The sequence below is a fragment of the Pyricularia oryzae genome, chromosome 2 (genome assembly GCF_000002495.2).
Source record: "Pyricularia oryzae 70-15 chromosome 2, whole genome shotgun sequence".
Classification (NCBI taxonomy): domain Eukaryota; kingdom Fungi; phylum Ascomycota; class Sordariomycetes; order Magnaporthales; family Pyriculariaceae; genus Pyricularia; species Pyricularia oryzae.
Genome location: NC_017850.1, coordinates 6,938,049 through 6,961,574, shown reverse-complemented (window position 1 = coordinate 6,961,574; position 23,526 = coordinate 6,938,049). Strand labels below are relative to the sequence as shown.

The following is a 23,526-nucleotide window of genomic DNA, read 5'->3' as shown; positions in this document are numbered from 1 at the left end:
CACTATCCTGACTTTGCAGCGGCAGCCTTATCGGGACTTCTGTTTGGAAGATGTTGCAAGTGTTCATTGAGTATATACGCTCTGACAACCTCCATAGACGCTGTCACATCTAACACAAGGGCAACAACTGTAGAGGCACGAATCTCAGCTACGCTTACATCTAGACAAGAAGGAGCTATTTTGTTCCCACTTTTCCAAACAAAAAAATAAAAGACGAAATTACAAAACATACGACACCGAGGATTCCCCAGTGGTCACCCACCTGAGTACTAGTTCGGCCCTCACTGGTTTGACTAGGGGAGAGCGGACGGGATCCCGTATATTCCAGTGGGTATGGTCGTATGTGCTTGGTATGCCCTGCAGTCACGTTTAAGTATGATTGATTAGCACCAAGCAGTCGTGGTCCTGGGTTAACACCATAAAATAACCCTTACACCAATGGCCGACTTCGCCTTTAGGAACTTGGAACTTCAAACTACCAACCAAGTCTGACAGCCCGGTGGCCTTTTCATCAACACTATCTGCTTCGGCACCAGTCATTCCGCGTATGGACGTGCCTGGATTGATTCTGTTCGGCCTTATTTTGAAGTGGTTCCACTCGATCGTCGCCTCTTTGGTGCGAGCCCCGAATCGCAAAGTTTCATAGCTCCAAGAAAACCGGATTGACGAGGTCGGGTCTATGCACAACAGAGTGTAGCTAAGCTTCTTTTACTCAGGGACGATATCGATGCTCGATTTGCAAGAATTGGCGCGCAAGACTGGAATTGGCAACAACAGCCCAATTCTGAAGCTTTACAACCACTGTAGTATTATGGCTTCGTTCGATCCCCCGATCAAAGATAGAAAACATTTCAGCTATTCATGCTTTGGCTAATAGTCCATTCTTTATGTCGCAAGCACATGCACAGTGGTGCCGGTACATCCCACTGGCAGCATGTTGACGTGAATTTCGTGGCAAGATAATGAGGTCTTTGCCCTTACGTTGGGTCCAATGGCCGACTTCCCCAAGATATCCTATACCTTCTGACACCTCCAAAAGATTTTCTTTTGCAATGAGCTGACACAACCAGTGGTCTTGAAAGCTGAACTCCAGGGCAAGCACGGTGGCGCAGGCACTAGACAGAATACCCTGTAGCCAGGAGCTGAGACCACAGTAATCTTAGCTGCATGTACGGTAGTCAGCCGCTTGTGCCTTATCAACTGCATGGCGACGGAGAAAATAATCACCCACAAATACTCCGTATGACTCCCCTAAATCTATCATTGAGCGCCCACATCATTACTGCGACCAGGCCAGAAGGAGCACGCAGCGGCATGTTCTAGCTCTGTCGAGGCCAAGAAACAGGTCCCTGGAAGACCGGCGAAGGAGGAATTGGTTCGGCAGATTTGGCTCGAGGCTCTGCAGATTTTGCGCTCGACATAACCACCCGCCTCCGCGTTCAGGATGCGTACCAGAGAGCTCGCGATCCGGGAACCTTCAAGGGGCACTTTTGAGTGGATTTTCAAGCCTCGCAACAGTACCGATATAAATGTCCCTAGCGGGCCAAGTGGATGGATCTTTGCACCTGGCTGCTCAGCGACTCTGATTCAGTCTACTGGATCATGGGCAAGCCCGCATCGGGCAAATCGACCCTGATGCGATATATCCAGCGCCATGAAAGGCTCATATCGACGCTGGAGACATGGTCTGGCGATAGTCAATTGGTCTTTTCTTCGTTTTATGCCTAGAATTCTGGAAGTGAAATCCAGAAAACAGAAGGGCATCCTGCGCACCATTCTGTTGCAGTTATTGAGGCGCAAGCCGCAATATATCTCACGAGTTTTCCCTGAACGCTGGGCATTCTTCAGGGGTTTCGGCATTATACCTCCACCGATCAGCAAAGGATTGGATAGAGGCCAGCAGAACTCAACTTTATTCAACAACACCTCCAGAGTTTGACCCTGTGCTCTGCCTGGTTGGGGGATGCGTTGCGATTTTCTTTGGGGATCCCTCGAATGAAATCACTGACACGGGAACTGCGTTCGATTCACCGAGTTTGTCATGAGGATTGCCCGGTATGCCAAGTGTTTCTACTTGGAACCGCACCTCAACACAGGGGAGCTGATCAGGTGGCTGGACATATTGGACGCACAGCTCCGCAGCAGACAGAATTAAGAAAACTGGGTAGTCCCTGCTGGTAGCTCTTCTTGGTCTGTCTACAACGACAGTGAACAAGAGAAATCGACGGTGAAAAGGAGGTCAAAAATAGCCTCTTGGGTCTCGCAACCCAGTACTGCGCTCTTTCATACGTCAAGGCAAAGCTTAAAGATTTTGTTCGCGAGCAAGACCAAGTCAGCCTGCTTGAGAACGCCCTGATCTTCCAAGAGCTGATGACAACTCGACGGTTAAGTTACGATATTCGCCACGAGCAGCTGATTGACAAGTCCTCTTGTGCTCGCCTGAAACTTGTTGACATTTTACTCGAGCATGGATGTGCTATCACTTTGCAAGTAATCTGGACTAGATCCCAGTCCTGTCACGACCTCATTTTTCGCCCAAATCTAACCACCACATAGCTCTTTGCTTCTCTTGTAGACAACTCCGTCGACAAGCCCACTCAACTGATCCTCCTCCACCACACGCCCGCCTCACTAGTCTCATTCAGCCTCAAAAACAGCACATCCGTCCCCTCATAAAACGTGTACCACCGCGTCCACATCCTCCCCTCGAAGCTCGGCAGTGTATTGACCGCAAGGGGGCCATGGACCAGCACGCCGCTGGTGGTGGTGCTCCCCTCGCCGACGACGTAGGGTGCCGCGTACGCCATGGTGTGCTTGGCGATGGTCGCAAAGTCGGCCACCAGGCTGGGATCCGCCTGCTGCTCGGCCGAGTTGGTGATGCCCGGCGGCCGGTGCTCCGGGTTCGTCGACGCCATGACGGCCGACATGAAGCCGTGCGTCGTGTACGTGATGTGCCCGTGCGGCGCGTCGCCCCACGTCCGGACCGAGTCGGGGTTTGTTTGGTTTATCATGGTGTAGGTGCCTGCCAGCACGGCGAGGATGGCATCGTGCTTCATTGGGATCTTGCTAGCTGCTTGGGATGTGAGGTTTATGGGATGAGGCTGAGGTCCTTCCGACTTGTGGTCACGGAGGATATGCCATGGATGCTATGGTATTTATATGGCTCAATTTACCAAGAAGATAAGCGTGTTGCCAGGATGGCGAAACTCGCTTTTTTAAAAGTTGGAGTTAGAGTGAGACTCGGGTTTCACGACAGGAATGCAGCCATCTTGAGAAGTGGAATAGCATGCAATATAGGTGCCAAAGTGCCGAAATCGATATTATGCATGATAATCAACTGCCATTGGCCATTCTCACGCCCAGAGTTTAATGGTCGGTGGTGTATGCATGATATATGCTATGCGTAGTAGATCTATGGCTCTACCAATCAAGTCACAGAGTCTGCCGCGAGGGGAATATGTGGTTCTCTATAAGGGATTCTAGATTCGCTTCATCGTTACCTCATGGATTGCTCACATAGGTAAACAGACACGAATTGTTCCGGTGTAAGTTCCAATACGCATGGTAAATACACCAAATTCGGGGGTTTGCCATTCAGCCCTAAACACTAGAATTAGTGTTTTGCAGTGTACAGTGAAATTCCGAGCTCCCATTCATAGCAAACGTGAATTATTGCGTAGGCGATTGAGATACTTTACGAGACAAAAGGGGTGTAGAGGCCAGCGACTACCCCAATTTACAGAACTGCGTGCTGTTTCCGTCTCTATTAGATTGGCTTGTTATCAACAGGAGCACTTGCGTTATCTTCATCACCTTATCTAACCGTAAGTCTGCTTCTGCAACTCTTCATTCTTTATACTCCGCTGCTTCAACCTCCTCCATCTGCTCCCTAGGACTCCTGAGACTCACCGGAGCTGGGCCGGCATGAAGATGATATAGTTTGGCCGACTGTCGCTGTGGTCAGGTCCTCTTACTACTTACTTCCTGGAGACTTCTTTTGGGCTCCTGCAACCAGCGGGGAACAGGTTGGAATCAGGCAAGGGAGACTTATGATACCCATACTGAGATCTCTCTCTGACCCCTCAGGCGAGATGATATAGGATGGCAAGGACGGGAGAGTATGTAGACTTCCTCCCGCGTCGGCCCCGCCCCGATACTACTTCGTACACTCAATTGCAGAGTAGTTCGCATAATCGCGCCACCGGCGACTATTGCATAATACTGACCTGCAATTTTACACATCAGAAGGCCGATTTGTAGGGCAAAGTCCCTACACTTGAGCCAAAAAAACCCACCCAAATACATGCTCCAGCCGACTGCTTCAAGTGGGGCTCGATGAGCTACTCGGGTGGCCACAACAGAGCTGCTAAATATTTCGACCGGCGGCGCAACTGACGCGAGAGCGCATTCGCCAGCACCATTGTCCGGAGCAGCCGCATCCGAATAATCATCATCGGTGACATGGTCTTCTCAGTCATGTTTCTCAACTCTTTTGTCAGTCCGCGCATGCATCAAGATGAGACCACAGATCGCTGAGAGTTTCGTGGACTCCTCCTCTTCACGTGACATTCTGCTCTATCATACACTGCAATAGAGATCGATCCTTATCGAGAATAGTAGTGCGGACAGGCTGCCCAGACCGCACCGTAGAATGCAAAAACAAGACAAAAAGCAAAAAGAAAAAAAAAATTCAGATAAATATCAGCCCATTGACAGGGTCGTCTTTGCAACTGCTCTTTGGGAACTCTAGCGTCAGCACTCAAAGGCCTGCGCAGTAGAGGCGGAAGAAAATAGACGACACCACCGAGTTGAGCGAACGCCTAGTACGGCGTGAAGCCTCGCCCACGTCCACGGTAGCCGCCCCGGTAACCTCCCCTGGGCGGGAAGCCTCCGCGTCCAAAGCCACCACGCCCGCGACCCCTTCCACGGCCTCGGCTCATTCCTGGGTAGTTTGTCCGCTTCGGAGAAACCTATCAAGGGCGAGGGTCAGTCGGTTGCGTTTTTCGTAAGCCAGCCAGGCGGCAATAGTACTGTAGAGTAGAGCTTCAACCTACCTTGATGTTCCGGCCCTTGAAGACGCTCTCGTTAAGAACCAGTGCCTGCGCTACAAGGGAAGGCTCCGTGAACTCGACATAGGCAAACCTACGTAGCGCAATAGTGTTAACGCCACTGGAGAAAAACTTTTCTGGGACTAGAGTCTCTGGGAACCCATGTGCTACAACTCACCCCTTGGGCTGGCCCGTGAACTTGTCGAGGAGGATGGTGACTCGGTTGATGGAACCGCAGCTCTGGAAGTGCGCCTGGATCTCCTCTGGGGAGGCCGAGTAGTCGACATTGCCGACAAAGATGCTGCGGCTGTCGACGTCATCCCTGCTCTCGGTGCTAAGCTCTTGGCTTTGCGAGTCGAGGCTCGCTTGCATTTCCCTAAGCTTGGCGGCCTCCTCTTCCATCTCGGCCACCCTCTTCTTCATCGCCGAGATCTCCTGCTGCGTGCAAGCTGCATCAGCCCTGCCCGTTTGTGGAAATGTTTTCAAACTTATTTTCTTTTTTTGTTTTGTGTTTTCCTGTTTTGTTTTTGTCTTTTTTTTTCAAGGGCAGGGAAATTGCTTGTGTACCTCGTCGTCGCCATCGTCGCCGGCACCCGTATCATTCTCGTGCTGCTCAGTCGCCACAGGCTCTTCCTTCTTCTCGACGTCTGCCATGGTGGGCTAGGTGTTGGTGGCTGCAACTATAGTAAGGAGAGAGCTCGGAATGCTGGGATGCGAAAGGTATGATGTAATCTGGAATCGATTGTCTCCTTGTTAGCCTCGTGTCTCTACGACGTAGTGGGGATTGTTTTGGTAGCTCTCATGTGAAACTGGAGTGCTTTCATGTGCCTGAAAGGCTTGAGGCAGCATCGGCACCTTGTTTTGAGCCAAAACGAAATGCCGGCGCAAAAAGTTGTCGCACCAAGAGTACCCAAAACAGGAAATCGCAGGGAGTAGGAGCGCAACTCACAAAGGTCTGCAGCTAACGACTAGCGACCGAAATGACCTGGATCGGCTTCGTGAGCAAACAAATGGGAAACGGAATGTCGACTTGTAACGAGCCTGCAGTTCGAGAGGCTCTGACGATAAACGACGAGCAGCTAAACAATAAGCTCCGGCGATGTATCAGTTAGAACCAGGAGCGCGGGTGACTCGCGCCGTGCTCTTCGCGATTGTTCACGCATGAACGAGGCTGAGCTAAGCCGAATTCTGACATCAACGCACGTGATACGACCCACTAGCTTATGAGTACAGCAGCGTAATTAGCTCAGAACCGCCACAACCACGAGCGCGCTTTCGCGTTTCTCCAACACCAGCAAACCTTATATCTGAATTAATACGAAGCCACTGAGCAACCTTCACGTGAATACTTTAACCTCTGTTGCTATTTTTATTTCTTTATTTTTTTTCCCTCACTGATGCTTTTATTCCTATCTATTTTGTTGTCTTGTCTTTCAAGACTTGCTGAGAAGATGAGAAAGTACTAAGCAATTCCTATTTTCGAAAGAAGTAATAGCAACATAGAAGCAATCATGTACTCAAAGTCAAAAAGCAAAAGGTTTCGCAGGCGAGTATCAAAGGATGGCTATAATCAGCGACGACGTATAACTGTACGTTACCTAGCAACCTACCTCCTAAATACCCAAGGCAAGTGCATACGGTCTGCTCCGTAGGTAAAGTATGCAATGGCGGGTGAGGTAAGTTTGCAAGTACAAAGTAAATAATGGCATGCAGTAGCCAACACCAAGCCTCGCTCGCTGGAGGCAAGTTTTCCAACCTCTTTTTAGCTGTATATCCCTCAACCTTATCCAGGCTGCTGTTTACATGTGCGTCAAATCGTGGTATAAAAGGGCTAAAGGGGCCGCCGTAAATCTGTCGGAGTGTGTTGCTGGACCACACCGTTCTTCTTCTTCTTCTTGTTCACCATACCTTCCTTACCTACGCACGGAAAAAATGGCTTCTCAACAAGATCTCGAAGCTCCTGTGCAGGCAGCTCAGACGAGCTCGCAACAGTCCTTCAACCTGACAGAGTTGCCGAGAGTTGGGCAGAACCAGACCACAGACAAACAAGTCGAGCGCATCACCAATGACCTGGCACTTTTGCAGGCCATCGATAAGCCGCCCATGCCACGCCAAGACGATTTGTTTGAACACAAACGACGACAAGCGCGTGTGCGGTAAGCTTGCGAGATATTTCCACCTTAAAACATAGCATGGAAGTTTCAGGACTAATTGCTCGGAATAATTAGGGAAGCGAGACGCAATGGAGCTAGACTAGTACTGGTGTCTGGTATGAATGCTCAGGAAGCTGAAGAATATAACCGGTTAGTTTGATTCACTTTCAAGGCACTCCCTCGGAGATATATCTATATGATATGTTGGCCCCTTCCATCCCTCTCCATCCCTCTTCCGCCCTTCTACCCCTTCCACCTAACACATTGATCCTCCTGGGCGACCTGAACCAACATTTTCTGCTTGTATACAGGGCTGTAGCTCAAAAAGAGCAAGAACTACTCGAACCGAATCCGCTTTATATACGCAGGAAGAATGCACTCAAAGGAGGGCCGCCATTGTCATCCAGAGAGGAACGGGAATATTTTACCCTTATACGGCGAGTCCGTCTTCGTGCCTGTGCTCATGTGAGCAAAGAGCGAGGGATCGAATGGAGACGCGAATTCCAGGCATCTAGAAGTATCTAGGTGCACTAGGTGCGAAAAAACTCATTGCTGGGGTGGCAGCCAACGAAGGATCGAGGAAGGCAACAACAATTCTATGGCAATCTCCCTGTGCTACCTTGGAGAAGGTACCTCAGGCACCGGTCGCTTCTGCCTTCTGCTTTTGTTTACCCCCTCATTTTCTTTCGTACCTCCCAGGCCATCCAACACCTGTTTATCTACAAATCAAATCAATTCTACCTTGGGTGCCTACCTTAGGCTACCAAATTGACGGAAAGGTGCATGTTTTGACCCCGCTCTCTACCAACAATTGATATACCTCACCTCTTGCCCAATGTTTGTAGCAAACGGGCTTTTCGTCCTCCACTCCTATCCAAAAAATCATTCTGGAGAGAAACATAAAGCCCAGCGGCGACTAGTCAGCCACCCCAAGATGGACTCAACGAAAGCTTTGAGAGATTGGTATACAGAGCGGTCAGGCTTACGAGTTGACCTCGTCGGAGACTTTGCCGGCAAGGAGCTTTTTGCCATCCATGGCGAGGTTCTCATGGCACACTGTATCTCGCAAGCAAAAGTCAACTATCAGGGTTCGTCAATAGGCTCAATACTTCTTTTCACTCATCTTTCCACCCGATCAAGGCACTAATCCCGACCGTCGCTTATTAGAAGGGTTCCAACTTCTTCACGCTGTTTATGCCGTCGAGAAGTTCTTGAATGAACTGGACCAGCGTCACTGTCACTTCCAGGTGATTTGGCTGGAGAGCCACGAGAGACTCTGCATTCCTCCAGGAACTCCCGAAGAGCATCACATCAAATATCTATTGACGCGCAGGATCTTGATCGAGCATCTTAATCGCGGCCTTGATGCCCAGCGCCCTCGTTGCTCCTATGTCTTTGATAGCTTGGACGACCAACGTTTCATCAACCACCTTAAGAGCAGCCCGATACTGTTTTTTCTCTGCTCTGATGGTCGCCAGAATCTGACAGCGCCTGAGCCCACGGCGCCTCAAAACATCAGCATGTGCCTGTTTCTCATCTATAATCTTAACCTCCGAGGCTACAGCATCGCCCTTATTGATGATGCTGAGATTAGTAATGCGAAAGTATGCTATATAATAATCAATCACTGTTACTCCGAGTGCAAATACTGACTGACATTACTTTGCTAGGTGGCTGCCACCGTCTTTACGCCGACCCACGATAACGCCATCCCTTTCGCTGATCAACTATTTCCCGAGGAAGATGTCGGAACCAAACCCGATACAAAAATCGTAGGAGAGGTGGCCTACCAGCTTCTCCTCAAGACCGATGACTGGGCCTCCTGGGATGACGGCACTTCTTTGACTGCGCGGCAGGCTCTCCTCGTTGCTGCTCTTTCTGAATCGGCCCAGACAAACCCTGATCAGCTTCTTATCGCATGCGTTCTGGCTCACATGGGCCTGCTCATGGATCATAGCCTTGTCCAACGAGCAAGTAACCGGCAGCAACACACCGAGTCCCAGGCGTCCGTTTTCTTGAAGAGGCTGCTAGAAATCTCTACCCACCTCATAAAGAAGTCAGCTGCATCTGACGAGAAGCCCTTTCTTTCGAAGCTTGAGTGGGATGCTTTTGATTTGTTTGACGGAATGTTGTTTTATTCCGTTATTGGCAATACCAAAGGCATCTCACTGAGTCAAAGCACGACGTCGACTGTCATGGGGCTCTCAAAAAAGATCAACACGCTTTCAGGCTTGGATTGCTCGTCAGCACTGAAGTATTTGCTTTCTGAGCCACAGGATTTGCCTGATCCTTCCGTATTAGGCAAGGAGAAAGATTGTGCGAAGACTGTCGCTATGCACCCAGTGATGAAATTTGCGCACCCGGCCTTTGACAAGTATTTCGAGGACGTCAAGGTTGACGTGAACTTGATTGCCGAGCGACCAATCGCATCTAAAATCTTCCAAGAGGCCACACATTGGCACAATTCCAAAAAGAAGCTCTCTATGAAGCAGAAACCCAAGCTCCTGGACAAATGGGCTTTGAAGCGTAATCAGCGCTTCACGACGGCCACGAAGAAGTACGCTGACAGTCTTACTACTGGTACGCCGGAGAACATTCTCGTGATGGACAAGTCAGCCTCGTCTACTCCTGCGCCAGGCTGGAAGGAGGAGCTAAGGCAGAAGTCGAGCGATACTGCCAAAAGGTTAGCAATGAAAAAGGACACCAGAGGCAAAGTTGCTCGAGGAGGCATTTTAACTGCAGCCGCTGCCCCAACTCCCAAGCAAGGAGCACCGGGAGCTGCTGAAAGACTGTGGGCAACCAAGAAGAAGGAGTTGCAAAAGATGACTGATTTTAGAAACCAGCTGGTTGCAGCAAATGATTATGAATCGGGAATTATGTTTGGCAAAGACCTTGTCGGTGCCGAAATCTCGCTTTATATCTGCAAGCTACTGGTGGCTATCTTCGACAAAGAAGTAAAGACAGGGAAAGGCAAGGGTTTGGCTGCCATTGTGGAAGTGTTCTGGACAAGAGTAATCGAGCTCAAGACCAAACGCCTAGCTGAGGAGTCTACTGCTGAGCTCAACAAGCTAGCCACTGCACTCCAAACGTCAACGGAGCGAGCTCGATCTCAAGGCCTTTACCATGGGGCCACTTCTATTGAGCACCAGCTTGAGTTCTATGGGCCCGACATGGAGCGCGGCTTTGATCCTAAATTTGACCCTCGTGTTTCTTCGTTCAATCCAGATGCTTGGCAACGCAAGGTTCTTGATGCCATCGACGCCAAAAAGAGTCTCTGTGTCATTGCCCCGACCTCTGCGGGCAAAACCTTCATCTCATTCTACGCCATGAAGAAGGTGATGCAGTCCAGCGACAACGACGTCCTAGTATACGTTGCACCCACAAAGGCTCTGGTCAACCAGATTGCGGCCGAAGTACAGGGTCGCTTCAAGAAAAAGTTCAGGTATGAAGAGAGCCGAAGCGTTTGGGCTATCCACACCCGAGACTACCGTGTCAACAACCCAACAGGATGCCAAATACTTGTGACAGTGCCGCACATTCTGCAGATAATGCTGCTCTCGCCTCCCAATGTAGAAAAGGCAAACTCTTGGGCCCATAGAATCAAGCGCATCATCTTTGACGAGGTCCACTGCATAGGGCAGGCACAAGAAGGTGTTGTTTGGGAGCAACTGCTTTTGTTGGCGCCCTGCCCTATCATTGCCCTCTCCGCCACTGTTGGAAACCCGCAGGAGTTTGTTGCATGGCTGAGCGAGTCCCAGAAGACCAAAGGACACGATCTGGAGTTAGTGGAGCACAAAGCACGCTACTCTGACCTACGCAAGTACATCTACAGACCGCCATGCAAGTCTCAAGACAAATTTGATGGCTTCCCGCCTCGTGATCAAGCAAAAAGGGTAGTCCACGGATTGGACGAGCAGGGAAAGAGCCCGTTCTCTTTCGTGCACCCCATTGGGAGCATTGTTGATCGAAACCGAGGGACGCTGGACGATATTAGCTTGGAGGCCCGAGATTGTTTGAAGCTGTGGCTCAGCATGAGAAAGCACCAGACTGAAGCCTTTCCAGTTGCAGACAAACTGGACCCTTCACAAGCTCTGCCCGCCATCGTCAAGAAAGCCGATATTCTCTGCTGGGAAGAAGACCTCAAAGCATGTCTGTTGCCTTGGATGATGGACCCAGAATCTCCTTTTGAGTCAGTTCGGGGCGATCTCCGATTTTGTAACAATGGAGATATGCAGACGCGTAACAAACGCAAAGGAGAGCAATTATCCCCAGAACACTTTCAGTTGCTTTTGGACCTTCACCAACGGCAAGGTTTACCGGCTATAATCTTCAACTACGACCGTATGAAGTGCGAGAGCATTATGAAGTCTGTCATTTCAGAGCTAAAGCGTCATGAACTGGAATGGAAGAAGACAAGTAAAGAATGGCAAAAGACCATAAAAGACTACGAGAAATGGGTCAAGGCACAAGAAAAGATTAAGGAGACCAAGCAAGGAAGAAAGCAGGATAAGAATGGTCTGGAAGAAGGTATGTCCAAGATGGATTTCGTGCGTGAGGAGGGTCAAGAGGAGGTGAGCAATTGGCAGTCCTTTGATCCCCAGGCGCCGCTTGCCAAATTCTCATTCTCCGACTCGAGGAAATGTCAGCGTGAAGACCTTGAAGAGCTTATTCGCTCACTAAATTGGGTCAACTTGGACCCAGTCTTCATTGAGGCGTTGCGTCGGGGTGTCGGCGTACATCACGCCGGCATGAACAGAAAATATCGTCAAGTGTGAGTTTCTTCTACCTATCCAGCTTGTGTTGCGTAGATTCGATACTGACATTTTCCTATTCCTAGCGTTGAAATGCTTTGCCGCCGCGGTTTCTTGACCGTGGTCATTGCCACTGGCACGCTTGCGTTGGGAATCAACGTCCCCTGCAAAACTGTTGTGTTCTCAGAGGACTCTGTGTTTCTTTCTGCTTTGAACTACCGGCAGGCATCCGGCCGAGCAGGCCGTCGTGGCTTTGATCTGCTTGGCAATGTCGTCTTCAATATTCCTACCCACAGGTCATTTGAGATCATGTCTTCCCGGCTCCCAGACCTTCGAGGACAGTTTCCAGTATCAACTACCATTGTTCTGAGGACTCTGTCGCTTTGCAGCCATACCCAGAACAATGAGTTTTCAATCCAAGCGGCACAATCTCTTCTTTCTCAGAACTTGCTGTATCTGGGCGGCCCTGCTGGAGAGCTTGCAGTAAAGCATCATCTTCGCTTCTCCATTGAGTATCTCCGAAAGCAGCACCTTCTTTCGGATTCTGGCGCACCGCTAAACTTTGCAGGTCTCATCACTCATCTCTATTTCACCGAGAACTCGGCCTTTGCCTTTCATTCACTACTGAAGGGTGGATACTTCCACAGGCTTTGCGGGGAAGTATACACTAGGCCGAGTGCAGTGGTGCGTGAGCTAATGCTCGTACTGTCGCATTTGTTCTGTCGCCAGCCTGTCACTCGCATTGGTGATACGGAGTGGCTACAGGGCGTTAAAGAATCCTCTTCTTCTATCGTCGTCCTCCCCGACCTCCCGCCCAAGGCCCTGGATCTGTTGCGTGAGCACAACTGGGAGACATTGGCCATCTTCAAAAACTATGTGCAGACATATGTTTGTCAAAATCTAGCTGATAGCCCCGACGATGAGCTGCCGTTCTCCAAGTATCCTGCTGGATCGCAAGGCAGTGGTAGTCATGTGTCTCAGACAAGAAAAGCTCCCGAGATCCGATCGCCATTTGCAGCATTGTCCGGCTTTACCGATTCGTTTAATTCCATCCAGGAACTTTGTCAGACTGTACGCGAGGGGGTATTTCTCGAGGAGTCGGCCGTACCCTACATCAAGATTTATCCTGACGACACAGACGGTGTGCCCTGGAATGCTTATCTGTATGACTTTTTCATGCATGGCGATCTCAAAGCCCTGGTGACGGGCAACGGCATCAAAGAAGGCGATGTGTGGTTTCGCCTCAAAGATTTCTCTCTGATTCTGGCTACGATCATTACAAGTCTGGACAACTTCCTCGACCCCAAAGCGGGATATCCCGACATGACGGACGTACAGGACGTCCAGGACGTGATTGACAGGGTGGCTGAGGACCAGGGAGCTGTTGAGAGTGACAATATTCAGCCAGCCGACATCCCGATGCCATTGGGGGAGCTCACGAACAACAAGAAGACCAAGAGGAAGAAGGTGGCAGAAGCTTGGGATGATGATGAAGATGAAGATGAAAACAAGTCTGCCGATGGCTACGCTGCGGTGAATGGAAGCGACCGACGAACAGGCGTTCACAATTCGGATAGCGAGACCGAGGTTGGTTGGGACGATGTGCCTGCCTGGCAGGAGCAGGACGAAGCCAACTTGAGAAATATCCTCAAGGCTTTTAAGCTTCTACAAGTGGAGTTTGATGAGAAATTCAGGAAGATCTGGGCTTGATACGTTTTTTGCGGCGGGTCAAGGCCGTATCTTTTTGTCTTGCACAAGGAAGCAACTTGGGCAAGGCCATGGATAATGTGCACTACTTACTGCTCTCTTTAGGATACGAATGGATTATTGTGTTTTGTGACTGCGGCGACTCCAGTAAGAATGGCACGGTATTTGTACACACGTCCAAGGCACCCGATGGCCATGACAAAGAACACGAAGGCATTTAATGCAGCCACAGAATGCACTACGACTCCCCGAGGTGGTCTGGTGCCAGCTCAAAGATGTTCATCACACGTGCTATAGAATATACTCTGTCAGGAAAACGGAACCGCACTTCCTGCGACGTAAGAAGTGCCGGTAACCACGAGCTTGATCCTCAATTGGGTCTCTCCAAAGCACCCAAGGCGGGAAGCAGAGGGGTGGTTGATGGACATTTCCAGGCCGTTTCCAATAGCTACGTTAAATCAGTGTCTACTGTCAGTCTGCATTGCATCAATTGACTCAGCATTCAATTATCACGTCGGATGCAAGGTGCTTACTAGATACGGCTGAACCCCTGACATAGTCCCAAAGTGCGCATTCGGGCTCGATCCAGCCATCATTTCTTCACTGCCCCTAAAGTTGATTATATCAAGAGTGAACTGAAGACTATGGAAAGGGGTGAAATTGCGCATGCAAAATTATATTCTCTCTCAACTTGATTGAAACGGGATGCGCGGGTGCCGACAAGCCTGCTTTGAACTCTTGGCCTGCAGCGTTGGCTAGTTGTAATGGACAGTCTCCGTACCTACGTGACATGGAACCAACAAGCAAGTACTGGACTAGGTACTTGGCTGCAGCCACTGCGAATCGCCATGGGCTCTATATAGCCCAGACAAACTTGGAGATGCATCTGTTGTCAAATATGAAGCAAGGTAGGTACTTTAGGCAACAGATTGCGCATTGTTGAAAAAGCGAACAGAGCAGAGAAAACAGAAGTCAACACTCAACACGTCCGTTTTCTGCTGATTTGAACCCAGCATGACATCAAATAGACCATCCTGGAAACGTTTATTGCTCTACCCAGAACCAATAGAAGCGTAGGTTTGTTTCTACGACAAGTATATAAGCTGGGCGCTATAGCAATGGATAGGGGGTTGTCGCTGACATGGAACTAACGCAAAAGCAATGCTCTTTTAGCAATTGAGCCAACGAAGTCAGGCACAAGATTACATGGATGCATGGATGAAGAATGCGTTGCCATCGAAGGCAAGACATTATATAATTCGGGCAGCTTCAGTATCGACAAAGCGACCCCCGATACATGGGGTCGTTCCATCGTCAACGGGGGCCGGCCTACGACTGGGCCCCGAGGTTGGTCGAGATGAACCTCTTGCCTCCTTTTTTTTTCTAGGGGTAACTAAAAGTCTGTCACCACTTTTTTATCCTTTATTTATGTTTATTGCCAATTGCCTCTCTTCCACGCCCCCGTTATTTTCCAACAGCGGGTAATGATTACAACGAAAATACCATTGTTCAATTATACCCAAGTTACAATTAGTCTCGTCCTGAAATCATTCCGGGTTACATTTGTACAAGGCTCCTCGAGCCGCCCATCCCATTTCCGTCGGCCATATCAACCCCCCGATCATGTCCACCGAACCCCCCAGAGCCGCGAGGATTTGGAAGTCGCAGTGATTTGTACCCTGCTAATCGAGTACGACGCCATATGCCTTGCCTTTGACAAATTTTGGGACGAGGAAGGCGATGTGTACGGGAAGGCACGAAACGACAGCAACAGATATACCACTGGGAGAATTGGGCGTGTTGACGTCGTGCTGGCTCAGTCCGCGGGCATGGGCAAGGTCGCGATGGCGAACCTGATGGTCTCATGTCTAGCTATACAGCGCTCCGGCTGGTCGTGCTCGCTGGCATTTGCGCCGGCGTCCCGAGCCAGGAGAAGGAGAACGACATCCTTCTGGGCGACGTCGTCATTAGCGAGACGGTCATCCAGTACGATTTCGGCCGGCAGTATCCCGGAGAGTTCAGCACCAAAGTTTCCATCGCCGACGGCCTCGGTCGTGCGGACGCCTCCATTCGCACGCAGGTCGAGGCCTTTGAGTCCGACCACGAACGTGACCGTCTCATCAACCGTGCTGCCAACGTCTTGACCGAGATCCACGACAAGGGCAAGAAGAAGCGACGGCCGGTCGATTACAGTTGTCCTCATCCCTCGACGGATCTCCTGTTCGAGTTTAGCTACCTGCACAGACATCAGGGCTCATCCGACTGCGGTTGCTCCACTACGCAGGCGTGTAATGTTGCGGTAGCAACAGCCTGTGAGGAGCTAAACTGTGGTGCGTCGTATTTCGTCCACCGGCCTCGCCTCGAGCGGCTCGTCTCAAACCAGGACGACGCCGCCTTCGCCGAGCTGGAAATCTTCGTTGGCTGCATCGGGTCAGGGGATACCGTGATGAAATCGGGGGAGCGCCGGGACAAGATGGCGAAAAAGCACGGCATCATCGCCTTTGAGATCGAAGGAGCCGGGGCGTGGGACGGGGCGCCATGCGTCGTTGTGAAGGGCGTCTGTGACTATGCCGACAGCCACAAGAACAAAAAATGGCAGCGGTTGGCCGCAGCGACGGCTGGATCGGTGACCAAAGCCATCCTCGCTGGCTACATGCAGACCGACAAGAAATTGCATGAGCGTGGCGGTAGTGGTCAAATCGAGGCGTCGTCACCACCATCAAGCCGTCATGGGGGAAATGTATACGGTTCGATTACTGCAAAACATGTAGTCGCAGGCGGTGACTTTAGTGGGAACAACCAAACATTTACTTTCTCGTAGAAACATGTTGGAAGAAGGAAAAAGAAAAAAAAGGAAAAGAACAAAGGGAGTTGTCTCCATTGCAGCTTCACATCAAGACACATGCTGATCCAGGGCGCCTTCCGTTGTCAAATTCCTCCAATAAGTCGTGTAGGGAAGCCGCATCCTTGCAAACAATTTCAGCCAGCTCGCCTGGCGTATTCCCTTGCCCGTCTTTGATCTCGAGCAAATCGGCCAGCCCAGAGCGCGGTGCAGCACGAAGAATAGCCTGAAGGATATCTTTCCTCTGCTGCAGGGTGGCAAGGCGGTTGCCCACAGCCGTATGCAACGCAGTCCAGCCCTTGTGCTGGCCAGCCTTTCGCTGCAGCCTCAGCAGCTCGTGCGCCTTTTTCTCATCCGCCAGGAGCAATTCAACGAGGCTCGAATTGCCGTAGGTGATGGCCACGTGCAAGGGACACTCGTGGGGCGACAGCGAGGGCGCCGCAGCGTCTGCACCCTTGTCCAGGAGAAATTTTGCCATCTTGTCGGGATTTTCAGTTACGTGGTAGCATACCGTGTAAAGCAGGGTTATGTTGTTATGACGTAGCGTGTTGACATTGCCTCGACAATACTTGTCGATCAAGTACTGAGCCGTCGCAACCCAGCGACCCATCAGAGAAGACGCCAGGGCAGCAGCCAGCCGGTCGCTTTTGGTCTCGCAAGCTTGCTGACAGTCCCTGCAGGTTACGAGATGCTGCTTGAGCAGTGTGGTGCAGCCAAAGGCCGCCAGCACGACCAATATGGTATCGGCGTAGTCGCGGACAAGGCACCACTCTGTGCCCATTGACGAGCGTATACGTTCCATGAGAAACCCAAGAATCCGCTGTACCTTGCCCGAGTTCAGATTGCATTTGCGTAGAAGCTGGTAGGGCGCCTCCCCGGTCGCATCCAGCAGTGCATCGGCCATTTGGGCGTGGCGGACCCAGAACTCGCCGGCATAGTCGAGGAATTTGACGCCCTCGCTGTCGTCCTTGGCATCCCAGGCGTCCAAAGCCCGGGTGCAGCAGTCAAAGAGCTTCAAATGGCATTCCTTTTCGGAGCTGGCAAGACCCTGTCTCAGCGATGGAAGGCCTCGCTCGCTGAGGAGGAAGGGCTTGAGGCCGGCCTCCCTCGCTTTGCTCCCCTCTGCACGGTTGATCTCCTGCAGTGCTCTCTCGTATATTTTGTTGAGGTGAGGAGCAGCATCGGTTTCTTTGGCCTCGTCGAGAAGCGCCCCTCCGCTGATGCTGCGTATTTTGTTCTCGAAGTCTGCAATAACGCCCTCGGCCCAGCGGAAGCCGTTTTCACATTGCTCATCAGACCAAACGAGGTAGAAATATTTCAGCTTGAGCTCCGCTTTCCAGGCCGGATCTCGGTCCATCTTCAGCTGCCTCCACAGATGGCTCCGTACCAGGTTCGCCACGTGCTTGTCAGCGTCGACTGGCTGCGTTTTGGGCTCTCTGTTGCCGTTGTACGGAAAGTGTTGGCAGCTATGACCAGAGATACCGTTGTGCCGTCGCCGCAAACAATCTCGAAGATCTCATCGAGTGTGTCAAGCCCGACCCGATGGAATGGGACATCAAGATTTGCCAGGACCCGGAATTCTCCGATATGATCCCAGATCAAGGTACCCCGGATCATCACCCCGCCAGATGGTCAGATGTCTGCATGAAGCCCAGACAAGTCCCACCCGCAGGACTCCAACACAAGCAGGTATGCGCACGCAGCGGCCACGGAGGCTTGATCAAGTCCTGCCCTTATAACAGCAGGAAGGCCTTTTGGCATTGCCTTTGCGCGTATTCCACAAGCTGGCAGTCCTTCAGTGATTTGTCCCAGTGTTGCGGTGATGGCCGGGGGGTCTTTGCTTCCCGTACCATTCTTCCAGATTTCCCGAGATGACCAAACTGGCCGTCTGCCTCCAGTGAAGTGCGCGATTTATCTGAAGATGCGAGCAATTTCTCCGTGAGAAAACGCGGACTCGTCGAGGTTGAGGTAAGTGGATCTGTCCAGCTTGTTGTCTTGGGCACATAGTGCTGTGATTGAAAGATTAGGTAGCCCCTGAAGTTGAATGAACAAGAAGACAGCAAAAGAACAAGGAAGGACCAGGTCTACCAAGAAACAAAAAGGGCCCCTCAGCCCTATAGATGCCCACGCCGGGGCAGCACCGCTAACTTCAACTGGGTCGGCTGGAACACGTGGGCGGGGCTGGTCCACATGCAACATACTACAGTACTATGTAGTACAGGCAGGCGCTGTAGCTCTGAGTGGACCAGGTGGCATGCCCACGCGATGAGGTGTAAGAAGCCGATCGAACAGGTCGCTGGTTATCGATTTTCCCAGACTTTTGTTAATTTTCGAGGTAGCGCCAACCCAAGTAAATACCCAAGGTACATAGGTGGACAGATAGATTATTTACCCTCTTGCATAGGTAGGTAGTACAGTACGTATAAGCTAGCCATTTACGAGTCTTGGTGTCAGCTTACCATACATACTTTGAACTATCATGCTTATCACACTGAAAGGGTTCCGACGTTGCCAAGCCATCAGTTGAGACAATAAGCCCGGAGGCTATTAGACCGGAGTGCAGCATTTGTAGCAAATTGGAAATTGCTTACTGCCGGTTCTGAAGTTTAGTAGATATGTGAAACATAAAGTGTTTGTCTGCGTGAAAAAAAAAGAGAAAAGAAATCCCCCCAGTGCAGCAAAGAAGATCTAATCAGGTCAAGACCTACATAATCGTTGCCCATCTACCAGGGACCTACCTGCCTTGACACATATACGTTGGCTACCCCTACGGTGTCCTGTTCACTCGTCATGGGGTGGGCCGCTCACCTCGTCGTCCTGGCCCTGATGGGCGCCACACTACTCCTCGCCCGTCTCGTCCACGCCACGACGACCCGCATCTACCGACACAAGCACATCTGCGACAAGCTGGACTGCGTCGGCGGCGTCAGCGCGACGAGCAGCACCCCAACGTGGATCGCGGCGCTCTTCCGGTCCATCTCTGGCCTGCAGGACGCCGCGCAGGAGGGGTACGACCGCTTTGTCAAGTCCACCACCCGCGGTCCGCGCCCCTTTGTGCTGCCGACCATGTGGACTGGCGGCCCCATCGTGGTGCTGCCGCCGTCCATGCTGCCGCTGGTCAACCGGTCACCATCCCACGAGACGGGCGTCCCGGGCCTGCTGGAGCAGTTCCAGTTCCGGTACCTCCACGCGGACCCGGACGTCTGGGCCAACACGGCCATACACTTTGACGTCGTGCGCCGGGACATGGCCCAGAAGAACATGGCGCCGCTGGCTGCCACAATCGCCGGGGAGTGGGCCGCCGCGTTCCGTGCCTGCTGGGACGAGGACCCAGCCGCCGCGGGAAAGACTGTCGGTGGGGTTTCGGCCTGGGACTCGGGTGTGCGCATCATGGCGCGCGTCGCCATGCGCGTCCTGGTCGGGCTCACCGGCTGCCGCGACGAGTCCTTCTTTGAGCTGTCGCAGCTGTACGCCCGCGCCTTCATCGTCGACGGCGTCGCCATCAACTGCCTGCCGCCGGTGCTGCGCCCGCTGCTGGCTCCCGTGTTGGCGCTGCGGGTCCGGTACTACCAGCGCAGGGTCGTTGGGGCGCTGGTGCCGCTGGTGGAGCAGAGACTAGCTCGGGCGGCCGTCGAGGAGGCCGACAAGACCAACCATGAGCCCGGCGACGTGATCAGGTGGCTCATCGCAAGGTCCGCCGCCGAGGGGAGCCCCGAGCAGATGCAGCCCGTCAAGATCGCGCGGCGCGTCGTGGCCCTCATGTCCATGTTCGGCTTCGCCATCGGCTGGGTGTTTGCCCACGCCCTGCTCGACATCTACGGCGGCCCGTCGCGGGACGACGTGGTGGCGGGGCTCGAGGACGAGTGCGACCGCGTGCGCAGGCGACACGGCGGCAGCATCGACACCAAGGAGGCCGTGGAAGCGCTCTTCCGCGTCGACTCGGCCGTGCGCGAGTCGATGCGCCTCTCGGACGTGTCGGTGCACATCCTGCCGCTCGACGTGGTGGCGGGCGAGGGCATCGACCTGGGCGGCGGCGTGCGCATCACGCCGGGCTGCGGCCTGCGCGCAGTCTTCCCCGCGCAGATGGTCCACACCGATCCCGACAACTACGCCGATCCCAAGACGTACGACGCCTTTCGCTTCTCGAGGCCGTTTGAGGCGGATGTGGCGCAGCAGGATGGGGGTGAGAACAGGGACGAGAGGGGAAAGAAGCGGGAGCTCATGACGACCACGACCGCCACGTTCTTGCCGTTTGGCTACGGCAGGCGGTCGTGCCCTGGCCGCTGGTTGGTGGCGCACATGGTGAAGCAGGCGCTGGCTCATGTTGTGCTCAATTATCACGTCGAGGTCACACAGAGGCCTGGCCCGCGGAGGGCGCTGCTGAATTTCATGTTGCCGGCAGAGGCTGCTCGCATCGCTGTGAATCGTAAAAAGAATGTCCAGAACTGAAAGTTATCGTTTTTATCCTTATCTTTGGTTGGAAATTAAATTAATGCCGTTGTTTAGTGCACAATCTGGGAATCGTGTTGTTATGTGGAAAGTCCATGGTTGCAAGGAATTTCATCTGGCGATTGTCTGCTTCCAGTGAGCTGAAAGCCGACGGGCTATAGGCAAAATTTGTTGCACTAAAAACACCGCCAAAAACGAGAGCTCCCGTCAATGACTAATGCCAGTAACTTCGGTAAATATAGCCTGCAACAAAATGCTTACAAGGGCTGGATTCAATTCTATATGCGCTATACCCACCATGTAAGCCGACGCTGTGCGACCCAAGAAATCCAACATGCCCTGCACTCCAGCCTTCAATAAGGTTAGGTAGTAGCGGTAACACGAAAAAGGGGTAGTGTAATATGCTTATTCTCTTACCATGTTTGCACCACGCTCTTATTCAAGTTTGACTAATCACAACGACATCAATCATCTCTTGTATCGTAGGAATAAGAGTACTAAGAAAAAAAGAGTTCGGCCTAAATAGCTAGAGAATGAATGTATAGAATTGAAAAGAAAGGAAAAGAAAGCCTTTGGGTTACGCGAAATGCACAACCTTCAATTCGCTCCCAACCCAGTCGCCGGACCTCCCGTCACTCCCACAAATCACCCAGAACTTCGCCCCCTGGGAATCATCGATAAACCATCCCTTGTGCGCTTGTCCCCAACTAGCACGAGTCACCACGGACGATGGTGTTCCAGTTCCGATCATCGAAAGCCTGGCCCGAAACCCAGTCCGCGTTCCGGGCGCACGTGTCGATGACCTTTTGTGCGCCCTGCGCAATGAACTCCCAGCCACCGGGTCCCCAAACACTTCTGTTCTGCAAGAGTGGTAGTTTTTCCATGGGTTAGTTGATGTGATGAGCATTTCTTTGTGAAGCTGCTTCCACTGAAAGTCGCCCCTGTAATGATAAAAAAAAAATAAAAAAAAGGAACTCACGTCGTTGCACCACCAAATGGCCGAATTATACGAGCAGCTGACGCGGCCACAGGCACCAGGTCCCGGGGGCAGCAGAGGGCGGTCGCCGGCCGGGAGGCGGTTCAGGTAGGAGATGCCCTCTTGGATGCGGAACTTGCTGGCCGAGGGGAAGATGCCGCAGATCTCGTGCGCGCGCTTGTTCAGCCTGGATGAGCTGGACGGGGCGAGGGAGACGGAGCGCTTCTCCTCCGCCTCGGGCACGGCGGGAATCTCAAAGTTCGGGTTGATCTCTTGGGCCTGGGCCATGACCTCCTGGATCGTGCCGTTCAGGACTTCAAAGTGGCCGGGGCCCATCTGGATCGACCACTGCAGGGTCTCGATGCGGTAGCCGGCGATGGGCGAGTCGAGAGCCTTTTTTGACAAGGTGGGTATTAGCAAATGTGATCAAAAGGTGAAATGAAGGAGGTTCCGGACATGTACAACCAACTCACCATCGGGGATGCCATAGCGCCTGCGAACAGGGCTGCGAGAACGGTAAAGTACTGCATTGTGAAGCGGAGCGTGAGCAGAGCAGAGAGGATGAGAACAGTTTCCAGAGGAGCTAGGTGCTTGTGTGGATGAAGAGAAAGTGAGAACAGGAAACGACATCTGGCGTAGGATGCCCGGCCTATTTATATTCGAATGCTCGGGATATCTTCAAGTATCATCAGCCTGTGCCGCGCAGCTGCACAAAATGAGACAAAGATACTGGTGGAATTGTCCCATTTTTCTGTCATGTTGAGATTACCCCCAAAGGACCACGCATCAACATATACTTGGTGATATCTGCAGCCAGACAAAGGGGACGCTGTGTGTTGGTGGTGGTGGTGGTATATACCCCTGATAATCAGTATGTTCATGACATAGAAGATGGTTAAGCAGTAATACCAGCAGTATATCTTGACATTGCTTTTCGCCCAAGACAAACTTATTAGAGCTCTCCAAGAAAGGAATACTAGAACTAGAACTAGATCTAGTTCTAGTTCTAGAGGATTACTTGTTTCTCAATTTTGCCGGTCAAAGACGAATTCAGATATGCCAGCGTAAAAATAACAAAAGCCACAAAAGTGCACACCTATTGCACACAGTGACCCTGGAGAGTCAATTATTTGCTGCGTGGTACTTTTCAGGGGTCTCATCATTGCCAACCAAGATGTGTTATTTTCTTCGCGACTTACTAGAAGAAGCATACAACGGTTGAACCCAAATACGCGAATGTTACTCTATGCAAAATAGCAAGGAAAAGCGTGTGGTCTGATTGGGTCAAGACGTAAACCTTTCGCAGTCAACCCCTGGGTGGCGGGAACGCTACGGTGCGGACCTATCCACTCAAAAGAACAATGCAGCTTACGCGCTGGACCCTTGGGAAAAGCGACGACTTCTGCTTGCCAAGGTTTCCAAGGCTGAACTGAACAGGCGGCAAGGTTGTAATCAATTCGTGTTACACAAACCTCAATCTTTGCTGTGACACCAAGGCGCAGCGTAGCAGTACTGCATGCTGATGGCCGAGGTAAGGCTCCCATCCAAAACAACAAAACAAATTCCAATGAAACCCCCCGCTCTCTCATGTCGTTTAAAG

At 51.8% G+C, this 23,526-nt stretch overlaps 7 protein-coding genes and 1 non-coding gene across 8 annotated transcripts; 4 read left to right on the top strand and 4 right to left on the bottom strand.

Moving 5' to 3' along the window:
- Positions 1–225: 225 nt before the first annotated feature.
- On the bottom strand, positions 226–341 carry MGG_20329. Its single transcript, XR_001729784.1, has one exon. It is a non-coding gene; the product is annotated as a 5S ribosomal RNA (ribosomal RNA).
- Positions 342–2,597: 2,256 nt separating this feature from the next.
- Positions 2,598–3,056, bottom strand: MGG_07253 (uncharacterized protein; the record flags this gene model as incomplete). The annotated part of the gene is made up of 1 exon (XM_003715425.1): positions 2,598–3,056. The coding sequence occupies one exon, from the start codon at positions 3,054–3,056 to the stop codon at positions 2,598–2,600; it is 459 nt and encodes a 152-aa protein (XP_003715473.1).
- A 1,356-nt stretch (positions 3,057–4,412) lies between these two features.
- On the bottom strand, positions 4,413–6,198 carry MGG_07252 (polyadenylate-binding protein 2). The gene is made up of 5 exons (XM_003715424.1): positions 5,998–6,198; positions 5,616–5,780; positions 5,227–5,483; positions 5,055–5,142; positions 4,413–4,970 (listed from the first exon to the last, which is right to left on the bottom strand). The coding sequence occupies exons 2-5, from the start codon at positions 5,700–5,702 to the stop codon at positions 4,821–4,823; spliced, it is 582 nt and encodes a 193-aa protein (XP_003715472.1). The 5' UTR covers positions 5,703–5,780; positions 5,998–6,198; the 3' UTR covers positions 4,413–4,820.
- A 143-nt stretch (positions 6,199–6,341) lies between these two features.
- MGG_07251 (uncharacterized protein) lies at positions 6,342–7,361 on the top strand (the record flags this gene model as incomplete). Its single annotated transcript, XM_003715423.1, has 2 exons — positions 6,342–7,204; positions 7,277–7,361. Exons 1-2 carry the CDS (start codon positions 6,852–6,854, stop codon positions 7,359–7,361), a joined length of 438 nt encoding a protein of 145 aa, XP_003715471.1. The 5' UTR covers positions 6,342–6,851.
- A 691-nt stretch (positions 7,362–8,052) lies between these two features.
- Positions 8,053–13,662, top strand: MGG_07250 (DEAD/DEAH box helicase; the record flags this gene model as incomplete). Its single annotated transcript, XM_003715422.1, has 4 exons — positions 8,053–8,289; positions 8,369–8,805; positions 8,872–11,972; positions 12,039–13,662. Exons 1-4 carry the CDS (start codon positions 8,136–8,138, stop codon positions 13,660–13,662), a joined length of 5,316 nt encoding a protein of 1,771 aa, XP_003715470.1. The 5' UTR covers positions 8,053–8,135.
- Positions 13,663–14,873: 1,211 nt separating this feature from the next.
- MGG_07249 (uncharacterized protein) lies at positions 14,874–17,253 on the top strand (the record flags this gene model as incomplete). The annotated part of the gene is made up of 4 exons (XM_003715421.1): positions 14,874–15,006; positions 15,480–16,216; positions 16,755–16,889; positions 17,182–17,253. The coding sequence occupies 4 exons, from the start codon at positions 14,874–14,876 to the stop codon at positions 17,251–17,253; spliced, it is 1,077 nt and encodes a 358-aa protein (XP_003715469.1).
- A 2,038-nt stretch (positions 17,254–19,291) lies between these two features.
- On the top strand, positions 19,292–20,950 carry MGG_07247 (cytochrome P450; the record flags this gene model as incomplete). Its single annotated transcript, XM_003715420.1, has 1 exon — positions 19,292–20,950. One exon carries the CDS (start codon positions 19,292–19,294, stop codon positions 20,948–20,950), a length of 1,659 nt encoding a protein of 552 aa, XP_003715468.1.
- Positions 20,951–21,657: 707 nt separating this feature from the next.
- Positions 21,658–22,456, bottom strand: MGG_07246 (uncharacterized protein; the record flags this gene model as incomplete). The annotated part of the gene is made up of 3 exons (XM_003715419.1): positions 21,658–21,810; positions 21,930–22,319; positions 22,400–22,456. The coding sequence occupies 3 exons, from the start codon at positions 22,454–22,456 to the stop codon at positions 21,658–21,660; spliced, it is 600 nt and encodes a 199-aa protein (XP_003715467.1).
- Between the last annotated feature and the right edge of the window lie 1,070 nt (positions 22,457–23,526).